Source organism: Juglans regia, chromosome 11 (genome assembly GCF_001411555.2).
Source record: "Juglans regia cultivar Chandler chromosome 11, Walnut 2.0, whole genome shotgun sequence".
NCBI classification, from domain to species: domain Eukaryota; kingdom Viridiplantae; phylum Streptophyta; class Magnoliopsida; order Fagales; family Juglandaceae; genus Juglans; species Juglans regia.
In genome coordinates, this window is record NC_049911.1 from 15,485,672 (window position 1) to 15,503,922 (window position 18,251).

At 33.4% G+C, this 18,251-nt stretch overlaps 1 protein-coding gene across 1 annotated transcript; it reads left to right on the top strand.

The window, feature by feature from the left end:
* Nucleotides 1-9,852: 9,852 nt before the first annotated feature.
* Nucleotides 9,853-11,918, top strand: LOC108995762. Its single transcript, XM_018971385.2, has 4 exons — nucleotides 9,853-10,156; nucleotides 10,269-10,487; nucleotides 11,219-11,446; nucleotides 11,623-11,918. The coding sequence occupies exons 1-4, from the start codon at nucleotides 10,151-10,153 to the stop codon at nucleotides 11,674-11,676; spliced, it is 507 nt and encodes a 168-aa protein (XP_018826930.1). The 5' UTR covers nucleotides 9,853-10,150; the 3' UTR covers nucleotides 11,677-11,918.
* Nucleotides 11,919-18,251: the final 6,333 nt, after the last annotated feature.

Here is an 18,251-nt window from a genome sequence, read left to right on the forward strand (position 1 = left end):
GAGTTGCCTCACTTGTTAATATTTTTTGGTACATATCTAAAGGCACACGTTTATGAGGTTTTTTAGGACATGAAGGCAAATGATTTTGCATTGTTGAAGTTTTATTCCTCTTTGAGTGGCAAACATACGTCTTGCCACAATAATTATATTTAGCCTTCGGATCATCTATAGGACAACCCTCTATCTTCGTAAAATGGTCTCAAACAATCTATGGATCCTTCCCTTTTCGTTTCTTAGGTAATGGACAAGTAGTACTAGTAGGGGCACTAGGGGGTTTTGATGACTGGATCTCCCCCAAACCATCTCTCAAGTTAATGGTTGGACTTTATGCATCAACATCAATCGGAGAAGACGAAGAATCCATCTAATTTATAAAACAAAACTTAAATGTTACACGTTGTCACGTACATTATAAAACAAAACAGTAATTAGTATTACATAGCAGCTAGTTTGCAACATGGCAAACATCACAAGTCTAAGACTCTAATCTAAGTTTAGTTTACTCATCTTTTCTAAATGTGGTATTTTTGCATAAATTCCATGAAGCAAAAACTGAAAGCAAGGGAAAAACACAGACTCATGGGATTTAATAATAACACCAAATATACAAGTTTTTCAGTGCTTCCACATTTAGGCCAACATGTGCTCTGAATTGAAAATTATTGTTTGAGATGCAAACTTCTTAATGTATTTTGCCCAATTCAGTATATGAAAAATATGTAACAGCCTAATTTCTTTCATTCTTTTAAATAAAAGTCCAATTGACTTGTTGAGTTTTCACATTTCATGCTTTAAATTCAAAGACTGCTAAGAAATAAAATAGAGATGCACTGCAAGGGCAAAAACAGAGACTCAAAGCAAGGTAAAAACAGAGAAATTCCTTTCGGCATAAGCTCATTTTGGCATTTCCTCTTCCTTCCAAAAAATTCCTTAGAGAAATTAACAACTAACAACGAAATGGAACCCAGCAAAGATGAAATACAAAGGAAATTATAAAATTTGTAGTGGGGATGTGGGCTGTGTGGGTCGTCAACGACGAGAGAGGAGTGAGGGTCGTGGGGCGTGTGGGTCATCGGCGAGGAGAGAGGTGAGAGTCTAAGAGTGAGTCAGTGAGAGCAGATCACTGAGAGAGAGAGAGGATTGAGACGTCACTGGGTCTGGGGAGAAGGAGAGGGAGTCTGGGTGAGAACGGCTGCGAACTGCTAAGAAGGAAGGAAGGGGGGGTGGGGATTCAAACTCGTAACCTTACCCAAAAACGACGTCGTTTGGTTTAGACCAAACAACGTCATTTCATTTATTTTTTTTTCAAAGGGTTAAGAAGAAAACGATGTTGTTTCATGTAAAACGGCATCGTTTTATATAATAAATACATAAAAAAAAATAAACTTATATACGTCGGTCAGTTCTTCATTTTAAACCAAGCCTGAACCGGAGACCGAACTGGCCGACGTTGATTTTGTTAATTTCCCATTGTCGGTCGACCGGTTCTTTGGCGGTTTCGGCAGGTTCCTGAATTCGGCGGTCGGTCTAGCCGGTTTATGTACACCCCTAGAAGGCAGCACTGATCTCCTTTACAATGTGGAAGTCATGACAGTCCCGTTTCCTCCTAAGTTCAATGTCTCGCAGATTGAGATGTATGACGGATCAAAAGGCCCAATTGAGCACCTCGAGTCGTTCAAGGTTTGCATGATGCTCCTTGGCTTTCCCAAGGAGATTATGTGTCAAGCTTTGGACATGATGCTCAAAGGTATAGGAAGGGGATGATTCGGAGCTTTGCGGCCAAGCACCTTTGACAGTTTTAAGGAGCTGGGTAGGTAATTCGTAACTCAGTTCATGGCCAACAAGAGGAGGAGGCAGCTTGCAACCTATCTCCTCATGGTGAAGTAACAGGAGGATGAAAGTTTGAAAGCTTATCTTTCTTGGTTCAACAAGGGGTGCCTGACTATAGATGACCAAAATGAGAAGATTACTTTAGAAGTGCTCCGGGGCGGCATTTGGACTAGGAGCCCGTCCATGGCTAAATTGGCAAAAAGGAACCCTACAACACAACGAGAACTCATGGACTGAGTAGACGATTTGTAAATGCCAAGGAAACCCTCCGGGCTTTGACAACCCTGTGAAGGTCCGAGTTGGAATGGTTGGAGAACGAGGACAAATGAGGCACTGTTGAGAGAACTCGTGAGAAGGAGTCCAAAACAAGGAAGGGGTAGTACAAGAAAAGGAAAGAAATTGGTGCTTCTTCCAGGAAAATGCATTCGAGTATGAGTGTACAAACAAGGGGTGAGGAGTGACCCCGAGGCAAGTACGACCGCGACCGAAGGACTCATAGGTTTTGCACTTTTCACACTATACAAGGCCACATAACTGAGGTTTTCCATCACTTGAAACAAATGATAGAAGAGATGCAAGAAGATGGGGGAGCTTGGGCGGCTGATTGTTCAACATTGATCGCCGCCTAGTCGAGTAAATGACGAAGGGAATGACGAAGAATGAGAGACCACACTAGTGAGAGCCCGATGGGAAGAAGGACCATGAGGAGGAGCGTGGAGAATCCCCTTCGCCGTAATCAAAACAACGTGTCTTTAGGAGAAATCCAGATTATCACTTGGGGATTTGTTGGGGGAGGCGTGTCTAGGTCTAGCAGAAAGGCGTATGCTTGGAAGGCGAGATACGATGAAACTTTTAGTGTTGGGAGACAAAAAAAAAAAAGCTCGGACCCAAGAGATGAAAATTGTCTCTTTCGATGAAAGCGACCGTGAAAGGGTGATCTACCCACACAATGATGCCTTAGTAGTGAAAATGATGGCCAGTAACTTCACCACTAAGAGGATATTGATAGATAATGGGAGCTTGGTCGACATTCTTTTTTGGGAGGCGTTTACCAAATTGGGAAATGACCAGAACCAGTTGCGTTCGTCACTCACCCAGTTGAAGGGATTTTTGGGAGAGATGGTACAACTTGTGGGTTCCATAACCCTAACTATGACGATCGGATCGAGAATGTACACTACCACCACGATGACGAACTTCCTTGTGGTCAAGAACCATTCCTCGTACAATGCCATAATCGGGTGGCCAACACTAAACAACTTTTGAAGGCCATAACCTCTACGTACCACTTGAAAATAAAATTTCCAATAGAAACAGATGTAGGTGAAGTATGTGGCAAGTTGGTGGTGGCGAGAGAATGCTACCCGCAGGAATTGAAAGACAGAGAAAAGGATGTGCACATGGTAGTGATCGAGTAACAGGTTCCTCTCGAGCTGCCTGAGTCCATTGAACGAGCAGTGTAAACTAGGGATGAGCTAAACCTAAAACAAGGGGAGGTTGACGCGCCCCTGGAAATGATTATATTAGATGAAGCTCGCCCTGAAAAGAAGACCAAGAAGCATGTAGCCTTTGTAGAGGAGGATGACTACCTACCTGCTACGAGGTTTGTTAGGGAAGCCCACTACCCATAGCTTATTGACTAAAGCGCGCTGAAAGGAAGGAACCGCAGTACCTTAAGAAATATTTTGTTTAAAAGACTCTCGTGTAAGAACATCTCGCAAACCCAAAAATATTGCTTTACATTTTGTTGTGTTCCCTTATGTTTCATTACTTATCTTCAATGTTTGCCACTGCACATAAATTGTGGGAGCCACCCAGTGCAGTCGATCACATCTCCCACCTGTGAACAAAGGTGGAAACACATCTCTTAAGTGTCCCATCTCTCCTCGCCATGCAACGTTGTTGAGTCCATCTCCCACCTGGTTATCTAAGTCGATGCTCAGCTCTCACACCGACGAACAAAGGAGAGAATACCTCTCCTAAGTATCTCATCTCTTCTCGCCTCCCACTTGGTTATTTAAGCAGAAGCTTTGCGCTCGCACTAGCAAACAAAAGAGGTAACACCTCTCTTGAGTGTCTCATCCCTTCTCACCACCGAACCCGGTCAAGTCCATCTTCTGCCTAGGTATCTAAGCTGAAGCTCCGCGCTTACACCAACGAACGAAGGAGGCAACACCTCTCCTAAGTATCTCATCTCTCCTTGCCACCCAGTGCAGTCGAGTCCATCTCCCACCTGGCTATGTAAGCCGAGGCTTCAAGTTTGCATTGGTAAACAATGGAGGGAACACCTCTCCCAAGTGTCTCATCTCTCCTTTCCACCCAGCGCAATCGAGTCCATGTCCTATTTGGTTACCCAAGCCTAAGTCTTTTCACTTTGAGACAACAGCCAATGGCCCATCGGTTCAAGTCAAAGGATATGACTCCCAAAAAAACAACACGCCCTAATCGACCTTGGCACACAAAATGAGGGTTTCACATGGCAAGTGGGCAAGAAAGGACATATTCACCCCTACCCAGGCTGGGCTCAACCCACTTTGCCCAGGCCAAAAGCCCAAATGTTTAAGGGTCCAGCGAAAGGTGAGAAGAAGGTCTAGACTAGCACAAGAATGATGGGACAACATTCACACGAGCATGCTTCCAACTACGCCACACTAAATGACCTAATATGGGTTGAGACCTCTTCTCTGATAGGGGCTGCCGCATTAAATACGACGACATGCCTCCCCAAGCACAAAGACCCAGAATGAATCGAGGTCTCATCCCTGACAGGGGTTGTAGCATTAAATGCGATGAAGTGTCGCCCAGAACTAGGGGACATCCCAAGCACAATGAAAACGAGATCCCATCCTAAAAAACGGAGTACAAATGCTCTAACTTAGGTACAACCTAGGATAATGTTTTATTACAAACACTCTCTAAAAAGATAACTAATTTAGACATCAGAAGTCTTTTCTGACACTCCGAGCCACCAAGTTTCATTGCCACAAGTTGGACGAGGTGGCCAACGGGGTGCAAAACACGTCATTAACATATGCATATATAAACTTTATAAATATATTAGCAAAAAGTCATGTTTGATTGTCAAAATCCGTAAATAAAGTTGTAAAAGATATAAATAATTTATTTTATTTAAATGAATCAACTTGTGAAGAAGTTTAAACTTGCTTAAATATTAAACAGGTTGCTCGTGAAAATAAAATGCAACTCGATGAAAAGTTAGAGCTCGACTCGTGTTTGAATAAAAATTAAATGAACAAGTTTAACCACTCACTACTCGTTCAAACTCGACTCGTTTACGACTCTAATCCCAACAGTTTGGTGTTTACATTTGATAGAGCCTTTTCGGTGATGTGTATGAGAATGGGTAAGTAATTGAGAAATTCCGGTTTGCCGCCCCAATTGCATGAAATGTATTTAATTTTGCAATTAACGTAAAGTTCAACTTAAGAACTAGATTTAACAAAGGTGTTGAAGGTATAAGATTTATGAGTGGTTTTGATTGAGAAATACTCTCAACCCATCTTATCTCATTTCATCTTTATAATTTTTTTAATTTTTCATATAAAATATAATAAAAAAATTAATTTTTTCAAAATTTAAAAAAATAATAATATTAAAAAATAATATTTTAATAATATTTTATTCAATTTTTAACTTTCATCTAAAAATATTTCATTTTATTTTATCTCATTTCATTATCCAAATAGCTATAATAAGCCAAATACATTTTGAAAAAATCATCAATAAAATAAATGTAAGATGTATTGCCAAAGTTGAGGGCCCTACCCCCATGCATCAGTGTAGATAAGGTTTAAGAGGACCAAATAGATTAAAGATAAAAGAAATGGAAGAGAAGATGATTATTGCCACATTAGGCTTATTTCTCAAAATAGTTAAATTAAATTTGGAAATAACATGATAGAGAGTGCAAAGAGCTGGATGATCAAGACTAGAATGCCACTTATCAAGGAGACACAGATTGCCCAAATAAGTAAATGGGCTCTTCTGAAATGATTGGGAAGAGCGGAGAGGATATAGATCATTACTAGTCTTGCCTTTGAAAAGGATGACCTCAAATATAAAAGGTAACACATTGTGATTAAAATGTGTTAGCTTTAAAATTTTTGGTGAATAGTGGTTTCTGAATTCGAATTCTACCATGTATATGTTAGTACCAGAGAAGCTCATATTCATCCCGATACCAATTCACACATAGCAATATGCCATGTCAAAAATACGTAAAAGAATAATGCTAGAATTATCGTTTGGGACTCTCTATAGTTCTAGTATGTATTTTTTTAAGTTATTTTTACATAAATTTTTTTAATATTTTTTAATATTTTTAAAAAATAAAATAAATTTAGAACATTATTAAAAAATATTTATTTTTTATTTTATTTTTTAATTAAAGAAATAATTTTTTTTAAATATTTAAAATTATTAAAAATATCTATATAAAAAAAATTAAAAAAAATATAAAAATACACATATTAAAACCCAACTTGAGCTGGCTCTAGCATTATTTATAGGTGAAAATAGGTGAAGTTCCGACCATGGGTTGTCACGTGGGACCCACACAAAGAATTACTGCACTGGTTGTAATTAAATGTCAAAGGTCATCATCGCACCACTTTTGTCCTCTCTCTCTCGGCATCCAATGGGTCAAAGTTCTGTAACCTTATCTGGCACTTCATCAGTTTGTTTTGTACAAGAAGTTAGAATTTTAATATTTTCCCTTTGATTTTAATTTTAAATTTAAGTTTATATGATGCCTTTTATTCACAGTAGAGCGGTCATACTATGTCTCCTGAATAATACCGTTCGTTTATACTGCTTATTGTTTTTTATATAATTTTTTTAATATATTTAAATATTTAAAAAAATAAAAAAATATATTAATATATTTAAAATCATTTCTTTAATCACAAAAAAATATAAATTTATTTTTTCTACAACAGTACACTAAAAAGATTGTTTACATATTATTATTCTATCATTTTTGTGCTGATATTTAAGCCTCACGAGGTGACGTAGTGATCTTGGATCGAGCCATTAATTTTTATGGTTGCATTTGGATAGTTAGTTATGATTAGGTATTCTGTAAATAATAATAAAAAAAATAATAAAATATTAAATAATAATAAATAAATAAATAAATAATAATAATAAAATGATAAAAAATAAAATATTTTAAAAAATATTTAAGATATTCTCTATATCTAAACTAGATCTGAGGTTGAATTTCTTTAAATTAGAATTCTTTACCTAGAGATACTATGCATTATTATATTTAGGAAAATGCTACATGCCCCGCTGGGGGCTCCCGTTGGGGCCTGTAGCATTTTTTTTATATATTTTTTTGAAATTTATTTTTATATAGATATTTTTAATAATTTTAAATATTTTAAAAAATAAAATAAAAATTATAATATTTTTTAAAAATATTTTTTAAATTAAGAAGTAGAATAAAAATTAATATTTAATGATTTGTATTTTATTTTCTGATTAAGGAAGTATTTTTTTTTTACTTTCTTATTAATGAAGTGTTTTTTAATGATTTGTTTTTTACTTTCTGATTAAATAAGTGTTTTTTAATGATTTTTTTTTACTTTCTGATTAAGGAAGTATTTTTTAATGATTTTTTTTTTACTTTCTGATTAAGGAAGTGTTTTTTAATGATATTTTAAATTTATTTTATTTTTTAAAAATATTTATAAGTGTAAAAAAAATCTATATAAAAAATAAATTAAAAAATTTCATATAAAAAAGTACATGTTAAGCTCAACGGGAGCCTCCAACGGGGGCTGTAATATGACTATTTTAAATATTTTTAAAAAAAATCATAATATTATTAAAAAATATTTTTTTATAATTTTTTATTTTACTTCGTGATTAAGAAAGTATTTTTTAATATATATTTTTTACTTTTGAATTAAAAAAATATTTTTTTAATAATATTTTAATTTAATTTTATTTTTTTAAAATATTTTAAAATATTAAAAAATTTATATAAAAATTATTTAAATAAAATATATATTAAATAATACTACAGCCCCAGCGGAAGCCCCAGCGGGGGCTGTAGCACTACCCTTATATTTATAGTTGGGACTTTCTGAAATATCCAAAAAAAAAAGAAAAAAAAGAAGAGGCTATATGTCTATTTCCTACTAGCAATCTAATCCAATGGGTCCGAATAAAAGCAAATTATAGGTATCGAATCTTTAGTCACGTTTGAATGTGAATGATAACTTGAAACAAACTTTCTCCTTTGGTGGTAGATTTCCAAATTTATGTATTAGATTTAGAATAATGATATATATAATGGTAGAGTGAGTGTGGTCCAATTTTTTTTTTTTTTAAAAAGTAACGATCCAACGTGAATTTTTTTTTTTAAATATTAAATTTCTCTTATTTTTTTAAAAATAAAATACATAAAACTTACATACTTTCAAAATGAACAAATACTTTATCTCTCTTCTAATACATAATATATGCATGTCTAGTTTATTTCTGTAAAAGAGATGAAAGTTAAATAAAATATTATTATAATATATATTTTTAATATTATTTTTATTTTGATATTTAAAAAAGTTAAATTATTTATTTTATTTTATATAAAAATTTAAAATAATTATTAATAATTAAATAAAATGGATTAAAATTTTTTAGTAAAGATAATGAGTTCTGGAAGCACGAAAGACGAGATTGAAATTGGAAGCAGTGATTGTTATAAAAGTAAAAGGGCTTTTTCCATCCGTTTGGTCATACCGTCAGGCAGCCACGCCTTCCAATACTGGCTATAGAGATTCAGGTCTCGTTTGGTTTCGTAGGACATCTCAGGTCATATCAGTTCATCTCAACTCATCTCAGCTCATCTCAACTCATCTCACTACTATTCATTACTATTCAGCAACTTTAACTCATAAATCTCACTACTATTCACAACTCATCTCATTACTATTCACAATCCATCTCAACTCATCTCAACTCATCTATGAATCCAAACGTCTCCAAATCTGGCCCTCCCTCAGTGGGAACACGGGACTTGGGGACCATAACCTGTCTGCCGCTTGAACCGGCGCAAAAGGCTCCTTGACTTTGTTATATCGCTGGATTGGATACATCATCAACCACCACGGAGCAGAAGATGTACAATTTTTTTCTTTTTCTTCTTATAATAATCGGCAAGATTTAAAAAGAGAAGCCAATCCCTGCCTGTCTTTCTTGCCCACAACTTTTGGTTCTCTGTTGGCATGAACTAATGAAAGTGGATCGATCATCACTAGAAGTAGCACTGTAGCAACTACCACAGCATCTTTTATTTATTTATTATTTTTTTTAAAGATACCATCTCTCTCTTATTTGAATGAATAAGGTTAGCTTAGAATGTTAAATTGAGTTTAGTTAAATTAAATTTTTTATGAATAGAGAAATATTTTAGATTTCAAGTTCGGAATCCAAAAAAGTGTCTCAAATGATTTTTTTTTTACTTAGTGATTAAAAAAATATTTTTTAATAATATTGTAAATTTTTTTATTTTTTTAAAAATATTTATGATGATTAAAAAAATACATGAAAAAAAAAAAAAAAATAAAAAAGTGAAATACACAATTCGGTAGCCTAATTCTGGCTATTTTTTCGGTGGCTCTAGTAAAATTCTTATGAATAGTAATGAGTTGAGTAGTGAAGGAAGTTATGTACAGTCTATCTAAACTGCATTTAAAATATGTTTAAATGTTAAAATATTTTTAATACCTTTTATAAGAAATTAAAAAAAATTGTGTATCTCATATATAAAGATATTTTAAATTAAAAAAATTATGAGTCTCATATAAAAAAATTTTAAATTAAGATAAATTTAATAATTTAAAAATTAAATATTTAAATATTATACTCAACTTTATAAAGATAGATTAAACTCAACTAAACCAATTTGAAAACTAAACACAACTTAAAAGTTGACTCTTAAGGACTCTTTCATTTTCATAAAACAAACGATAAGGCTTTTTTTTGGTCTCCCTCAAAACCTCTGTGGTTGTAACTTGTGCAGCTGTGCTGCCTTTACCTAAACAGTATGCCACTGTTTATTTACCATAGAAGAAGATAACCCTCTCTCCTCTTTTTCTGATTCTGAGTTTCTGAAGTTATATCCCTCTGGGTTTCATACTTTATATATATGAGCTTTTTCGAAAGCTCCTCGTATCTCCTTTTTAACTCCAAATCATAGAATTCCGCACCCATCTCCGTATATTTCCTTTCTTGCACTTTTGTTCCCTTCTACTGATCTTCTCTTCGGCCCCTCTACTCCCATAAACAACCAATGGATGTAAGTAACTCTTCTCTTCGCACCCCAACTTTTCTTTTTCCTTTTTGTTTCTGTCAAATCCTCTCATGTGTGGTTGTGAATGTGAAGATGTTAATTGCTGATGATGTTATAGGAGAACCGTAGGAGGAGCGGACAAATTCCGGCGTTCGGGGACTGGGATTACACAAACGACATGCCAATCACTCAGTACTTCGAGTGTCCAAGGCAGGCCGGTTTGATTCGACACAGTTCTTCCTCCGGAGACACTGATCCCTGCGTGGGTGGTGGTGACTTGTACGCCGTCCATTTCAAGAAACCTTCTCGTACTACTGTTCTTTCTCCACCCCGCAAGGTCGATTTTCTTATCACAGTTCATCACTTTATTTTTTCCCTATAAAATAAAATAAACTCTTTAGACTTTTACAGTAACAAACTAGTCTGCATCTTTGATGTCTTCCTTAGGTTAAAGATATTATATGCATTTTGGTGCTAAGAGGAGGAGAAATAAATGCGTTTTTGTAATGTAAAGCACTTTGTTTTTGTACGAAAGAGGAAGTCACTCATGTTTTTCCAAGGAAAACACTTGGAAAAACATGTTTTGGGAAGCGCGTGTTCAGACTTCTACGTCAAAACTCGAACTGTTTGTCGTGACTCGTTGGAGTCAAACTGTGTTTACCGAAAACAAAAATGTCATTTTCCATATATATTTCGTTAATGGTCGTACACGTTCCGAAAATTTCAAACTGCAATAGTAAAAAAAGCGGAAAATTTGACATACTTTTTTCTTTGTCATTGTTGTCATTCCAGAGTGGCTGAAAAATAAAAAATTGAAAAAAGAAAAGCATTTATTTTTTATTTTTTATTTTTATATTACCCATTTAAAAATCGAGAAAGACTATGTTTTTTTTTTTTTTTTTTTCCACAAAACATTCTTAGTTAATTAACATTGTGAACTAATTTACAAGACATTAGAACAAACATCATAAGACTGCACATTTTGGTTTCAACAATTATTTTGTGTATTCATGATCTTGAGTTGAATAATGATGAGGCTTGGAATTATGGGGTTATGAACATGAGTAGAAAAGGGAAAAAGAAAGGCGATATGACCCGCACGTTAAGGAGCAGAAAAGGGTAGGGAAGGTGTGTGACGTGACGGAACCGGCAAGGAAACCTGGTCGGCAGCTGCTGCATCACACTAATCACGCGGTTCCACCGCCTCTTAGAGTAATCTCTGCAGATGTCAGGCCTCCAAAACCTGTCGACGAGGATCTCTACAAAATCCCTCCCGAGCTCCATACTACCAAGCAGGTGTGTTCCCATTTTCAACTACCATTTTATATTGATTGCCAGTAGTTTTATTATGCACACATGAGTACTACTCGTCTGCGTCTCTGAGACTTGTTTGTATAAATCCTTTCATTCTTGACTGATTATTTTAAATTGGCATAACTGATAATTCCAATCTATCTTTTATTATATCGTAGAAAAAAAGGCTGGGGTTCTTTTCAAGATGCCTGGAACCGGCTTGTGCAGCATGAATTTTGAGTGTTCCTGCATGCATATTGCTTCTGCTTATTATACAAATGGATGCTGCTTGGATTGGTGCTTTGACGGCAGATGAAACCAGACGAGTTAGCTAGATTGAAGAACTGATCTATTAATTGATTCTGTTTTCCTTTTAAAAATCAAGTATTTCTATAATTTTGATCAACAATATCATGTAATGTTTTATTTTTTTGTTACATATTAGAAGTCACACCATCCTCTTTCAACTCGCAAATTTTAGTACTTTGTCTTTTTTTTTTTTCTGTTTTTTTTAGTTAGGAGATGAGAGTTTTGAACTCCAGTATCTAATCAGGCGCCACAGGCTTTTGACAAGTACTCGGCTTTAATGCATAGGAGTCCTACATATTTATCTACAGTTGTCTTAAGTGCATGTAAAAATTTCAAGGACCACAAACTGGCCAATTATAAGTAACGCCAATTGAGAGTTAGAGCTTTTCTTTGTCCAGTACTTTAGTTCTTTGCATCACACAAGTGTATTTATATTTGATTAGATACTGAAGATTATACGAATTTATATAATTTTTCTATACCAATTAATGACATTAATGTGGTACTCTTGAGGTTTAAAAGGTCATGTGATAATAAGAAGAAGCATTAACCTTTGTAGCCATCACAAGGCCGTACGTGATTGTCGATATCCAAACCTTTATATATGGATCTCTCGGAACGAAGATCTAAAGCTGGTGACGGTCACATCATGAAAAGTTCTACCTAAGTTTGGTCTAAACGCATGAAGAGCCCACTAGTGTATTATATATATATATATATATATATATAAATATATATATGTAGTGTATTATATATATATGGCTCCCAAAGCGATAAAGTACCAGAGGCATTCATTTGGCCAGGGCTAAAATATTTTTTTTTTAAAAAATGGAGGATATAATATTATTATCCTCTTTTATAATATTATATTATCTGTAGAGTAATGTTGAATATAATTTTAATTAATATTATAAATGACAGTGCTAGTGGGCCAGCGGTTACCGCCCCGATGGGCTTACCATTAGTCTATTTTTTTTCTTTTTATTTTTTTTTCAACAATTTTTTAATATCCATAATTATTAAGAAAAAATACACAATTTCGCTAATGATCAATTTCTTAATTATTAAGTAAAAAAATAAAAAAAATTTAAGGGTAACTTTGAGTGTTTTAGGGAAATATTATATTTTTCTATTATAAATATACATTAATCAGGATGAGCACCCTAGTACTTTAGGGAAATTTACCAACTTGAATAGTCTAAGAACATCAATGGACTAGTCAAAGTTAAAGTATATTTTTTTATGAACATAAGAGAAATTTAACTTTTGATTATTTTATTCACTTAAGTCTCTATATTGGAATAGTTATTTTTTTATTATATAATAATAAAATAATATAAGATGAATTTGGCTTTAACTATTCACATCAAATCTCCACATTAGATTATCTATTTATTTATTATATAGTAATGAGTAATTAATAATTTTAAAAATATTTATTTTTTTAATTATTAATTTAATTTAATTTATCATATTTTACTATTCATAATATTATATATTAATTAGTAATCATATTCTAATTAAATTATGGGTTAAGAAAATTATGGGAAGGGAGAAAGACGTTAATAGAAAGAAAGAGAGAAATAATTGATATAAAATGTATTTGATGAATGAACAGTTTCTTTTTAAATTTAGAAATTATTTTAGAAGTAACTGTAGTTAAATTTTAATTATTTATGGTTTAATAGTTAAATTTTCAATAGGTTTAACTTTTAGTTAATATGTGAGGATGCTCTAATAGGTAGGGAGGTGACTGAGATGCATGCGTTGAATGAAGCCAATTTATAAGCACTTTTCTTCTTCTGGTTTGAGATGATTTGTAGTTTAAAATCCGAAATCCCTAGAAACCTTTTCATGTTCAGCAGTGACAATAATTGGTTTAAGCAAAAGTTTATACCATTATAAGGAATGATCGATGTTTTATTTAACTTCTATATATGACTTATCCTATTTTATTTAAATATTAATTGTTCGTATACTCCTTGATATTTGTTTTTATAAAACCGACCATTTACCACAACTAATATTAAAACCTATATCTTTATTATTATTATTATTATTATTTTGATGAAATACCTATATATCTCTTTAATTGATTCTATTAAAGATGCAGTCCTTACCTGTTAATGATATCATTGCCATTCGTTTTTTTTACAAGATTATTTACTATATTGGTTTTAATCTGTACGAGACATGACATAAAAGGCATACAATTTCATGATCTATCACTATTCTCGTTGAAAATTTAAAATTCTAGGTTTTATGTATTAAATCTTGAGTTGGCCTATAATTTGGGATTTAGATATTTCGGAGTTTTCTACCGAATTCTAGGACTTAGATATGTTGAGTTTCATGGACGCCTATTCTGGCGATGACAATATATGGATGAGCAAAGGCGAGCAAGAGAATATTGTTACATGAACGTTTGCGGGAGTATTGTTTGCCCTTATTAGAGTGTGCATATAAAACCTTGCATATTACTATTTATTATTCTCCATTTGAAATTGTTTATGGTTTTAATCCACTTATTCCTTTACCTTTGATGCTTTTGCTTGTTGATGATAGGAGTAGCTTGAATGAACATTTTAAAATTCTTGAGAAAATAAAGGAAAATGCATATAAAGTGGATCTTTCAGGTAAGTATCATGTTTCTGCTATTTTTAATATTATTAACATTTTTCCCTTTAATCCAGGTGGAGATTCAAAGGTCGAATCCTTTTGAGGAGAGGGGGAATGATGGGCATCAAGATGGACTTAGTCTTAAAGATCTTTTGTAAGTTCCAGATGGGTCAATTACAAGGTCAAGAGCCAAGAAGATCAAAGAGGTAATGCAAGGATTGACACAATCCACCTAGGATGAAACTAGCAAGACTCCAACACTCAAGATGGACTTGAAGGATGAAAATCCAATTTTGACTCATTTGATAAGTTATGGAAGAGGTCAACAATATGACTTAAAAGCTTTGGGCCCTTGAAGGCTTTCAATTTATTTAATTCATTTAAATGACTTATTTTATTAGTTTAGAATTATTGGATTTAATTATGAGAATGACTTAAGGGGGCCTAGTCAAGTGCATGTTGGAAAATTTATTATTTTGTTGAATTAGAGTTTCAAGAAGTACTGTAGCGAACTAGGATTTCAAAAGTACTGTAGAAGAGTTACTGTAGCGTCGTACTGTAGCCGCGCCACTATTCACTCAGGGGTATTTTTGGAAGATGGGGTATTATTTTGGCTAGGGTTTTACTTAGGTTTTGGTTTAAATACTCTTTGTAGCCTCATTTTAATTAGTTTATGAAATTTAATAAATTTATTTATTGTGAGTTGAGTTTATCTCCTCTTATTCTTAATTGAACTTTTAAATTTATCAAAGGTAAATCATAACCTTTGTGGCGTTCCTTCCATGTAATCTGGGTTCTTGAGACAGATTATTCAACTGGTCTAGATTTTAATATAATCTAAATTCTTGAAATGAGTTCTCATCGGGTCTAGATTCTCCATCCATTGACTTGATTTTGGCTTTCTTGGGGAGTTTTCAAATTAATTGTGGGTTCAAAGGATTCCATTTCCGCGGGTTCATATCATTTGGTATTCAGAGCAAGGTTTTCAATCAGGTTTGATTCTATCTTTTAATTCTTGTATCTTTAAATTTGATTTTAGGCCTTCATTATTCTAGGGTTGCAAAAAAAAAAAAAAAAAAATTGAAACAAAAAGTAGGCTGCCGAAATTCTTAGGGTTTTTGGTTTGGCTGAAATTTGCATTTCCTAGGGTTTCTTACATCTCTAAGTTTGTCCATTGCTTGGAGTGCCGTTTCAAAAATTCTCTTCTATTTCATTGTCAATTCTTGTGTGTTTGAATTCAATTGCTTGATTTTCACAATTCAGTATTTCTGTTTGTGATTAAATTAGAGAAAAGAAAAGAAATGAAATGAAAAGAAAATTCGAAAAGAAAAGAAAATTCGAAAAGAAGAATAAGAAGAAGAATAAGATAAGAAAATGCAGCATATTCAAAGGTTGCTACATAGTTACAACAAAGAGAATGAAATACATTTATTGATTGAGTTTTATCATCAAAGGGGTTGAACACATCTTTCTAGTTGGTATCTTGTTTTATAACTACTCTTTCACTAAAATAAAATCCTTGAGTCTCGTGTCATTTTATTCTTTCCTTATTTCTTGAATCTATATTACTGGTTTGAATAATACAAGGCTGTATTGTCTTGATTTTAGTTCAACTAGTTCTTAAAGAACTTGAGTGGGAAAACTATTGAGGTAAAATGCAAGAGAGTGTGAGACTATTATCGGGAAAAATCAATTAAGAGTAAAACACGATTGGAGTGCCATTATTCGAGTGTAAACACGTAAGGGAGTATGTGAGGTTTTTCACTAACTTCTTTTTGTGCGGCACATTACGATGTTTCATATGAGTGACTCATCACCAAAGGGGATGACAAATAACTCATCTTTTGTGTTGCAAGCCATGCAACAACAGTTTGAGCGGTTGAACTTGGTGTTGGGTGAAGTAAGGGATATGATGGATCATCAAGATGCGGTAATTAGAAATCTACAAGGAATGAGAAATGGGAGGCGACATGAGTCTAGTGATGAAAATGGGTATGAGAAAGAAGAGTATGATGATTCTCTTGTTACTAGGCGTGCACTCAATACGCAAATTAAGATGGATGATACAGAGCAGCAGAGCAAGAACATTTTTCATACTAAATGCCACATCAACAATAAAGTATGTAGTATGATTATTGATTTGAAGAGTTGTATTAATTTGGCTAGCACTACTTTAGTTGAGAAATTGAACTTACCTACCTTGAAACACTCTAAACCATACATGTTGCAGCAGTGGTTGAGTGATTGTGGTGAGATTAGGGTAAATAAGTAAGTGCTAGTTTCTTTTTTAATTGGAAAATATCAGGATATGATCCTTTGTGATGTAGTGCCTATGCATGTTGGCCATATTTTGTTGGGGAAGCTGTGGCAGTTTGATAGGAAGGTGATCCATGATGGGTTAAGGAACATGTACAATTTTGAAAATGATGGAAAAACAATCAAACTTGCTCCTTTAACTCCAACATAGGTCCATGGTGACCAATTGAAACTGAAAAGTGAGGTTGTTCAAAAAAGAAAGAGTGAAAATGAGAGTGATAAAAAAAGAAAGAGTGAAAGTGAGAGCGATCAAAAAAGAAAAAGCGGAAAAGAGATTGAGCTAAAAGTAAGAGTGAAAGTGAAATTGAGCAGAAAAGCAAGTGTGAAGGTGAGATTAAGAAAAAAAGAAATAGAGGGGCCGACATGGAGAAAGATAAAAAATGAGAGAGAAAAAAGAAAATGGTGAGACTGAGACCTCAAGAAAAAAAGAGAATGAATTAAAAAATAACTGTGAGGTCGATAGTATAAAAAAAATGAAGAAAAAGAGTGTGACAGAAAAAAAACAAAAGAGTGAAAAGAAAAAAGAGAGTGAAAAAAAAAAGAGTGGAAAGAAAAAAGTGAGTGAAAAAAGTGAGAAAAACAAAGAAAAATAAAATTAAAGTGCATGTTGATGCAATTTTTTGTCATGACCCAAGGGCCAATACCAACAATGCAGTTGAATGGTCAACGGTCCGATACTTGGATAGTTGGATGCTTATCTATGGATGTAATAGTAAATAAAATGCTGGAAATATAACTAAAGAGAGACACAGAGTAATGAGATTTGGTACTAAGGCTTACATCCATGGATTTTTTGAGGACGAAATTCATTATATTTTATAATTTTATAATCTCTCATAGCCTCACTTTACTCTCAATACAATAGTGAATATGTAGGTTTTTGGGAAAATTGAAGTAGTAGAAGTTGAGAATCATGAAGAGAGCCCCCAAGTCTGTAAAAGTTTCCTCCTTTTATCTACTCTCTCTCTTTCCCGTGAAGTTATCTCCCCTAATTTATACTTTATCCCACATCTTTAGAAACAGCCCATTTTCTTATTTCATTTTCACTATTTTGCATGTCAATAGCTTTAAGTTTAGGCTTCATTTTTTTGCAGGTTTTGTCCTTTATTCTTTTTCTTTGTCATGGGCCTTTATCTTCTAATGGGCTGGGCCATAAGTTTATTTTATTTCCAACGGGACATATTTGTTAAGTGAAAATTCAGTAAATTTAGAGAATTCTTGAAAAAAAGATATTGAGATATATTTTATAAAAAAAATGATATTTGCAGTCGTAGACTGTGCAATTACCTTGTAATTCTTTTGAGAAAAAAGAGACATGAAAAAAATTTTTAATTTTTTAATAATAGACTACTAGACCTCACTATTTTTTAAAAGGAATGCAGTCCACGACTGTATGTAGCATGTGAATAATAAGTTCGGATAAAATATCTCAAAACGTGTCTGTATTGGAGTTTACAGTGGAAATTTTTTCGATTTCTTTTTTCCTTTTAATGACTGGATTGAAGTTGAAAAAACTTTAGGAAAGTTTTTGAAAAAGCCCTCCAGATTTTGGACTATGAAAGTC

What these genes read in the sequence shown, in the direction of transcription:
- LOC108995762 (XM_018971385.2), top strand. An exon ending in TTCTTTCTCCACCCCGCAAG is followed by an intron (nt 10,488 to 11,218) that starts GTCGATTTTCTT and finishes GAACATGAGTAG; the next exon opens with AAAAGGGAAAAAGAAAGGCG. An exon ending in AGCTCCATACTACCAAGCAG is followed by an intron (nt 11,447 to 11,622) that starts GTGTGTTCCCAT and finishes ATTATATCGTAG; the next exon opens with AAAAAAAGGCTGGGGTTCTT.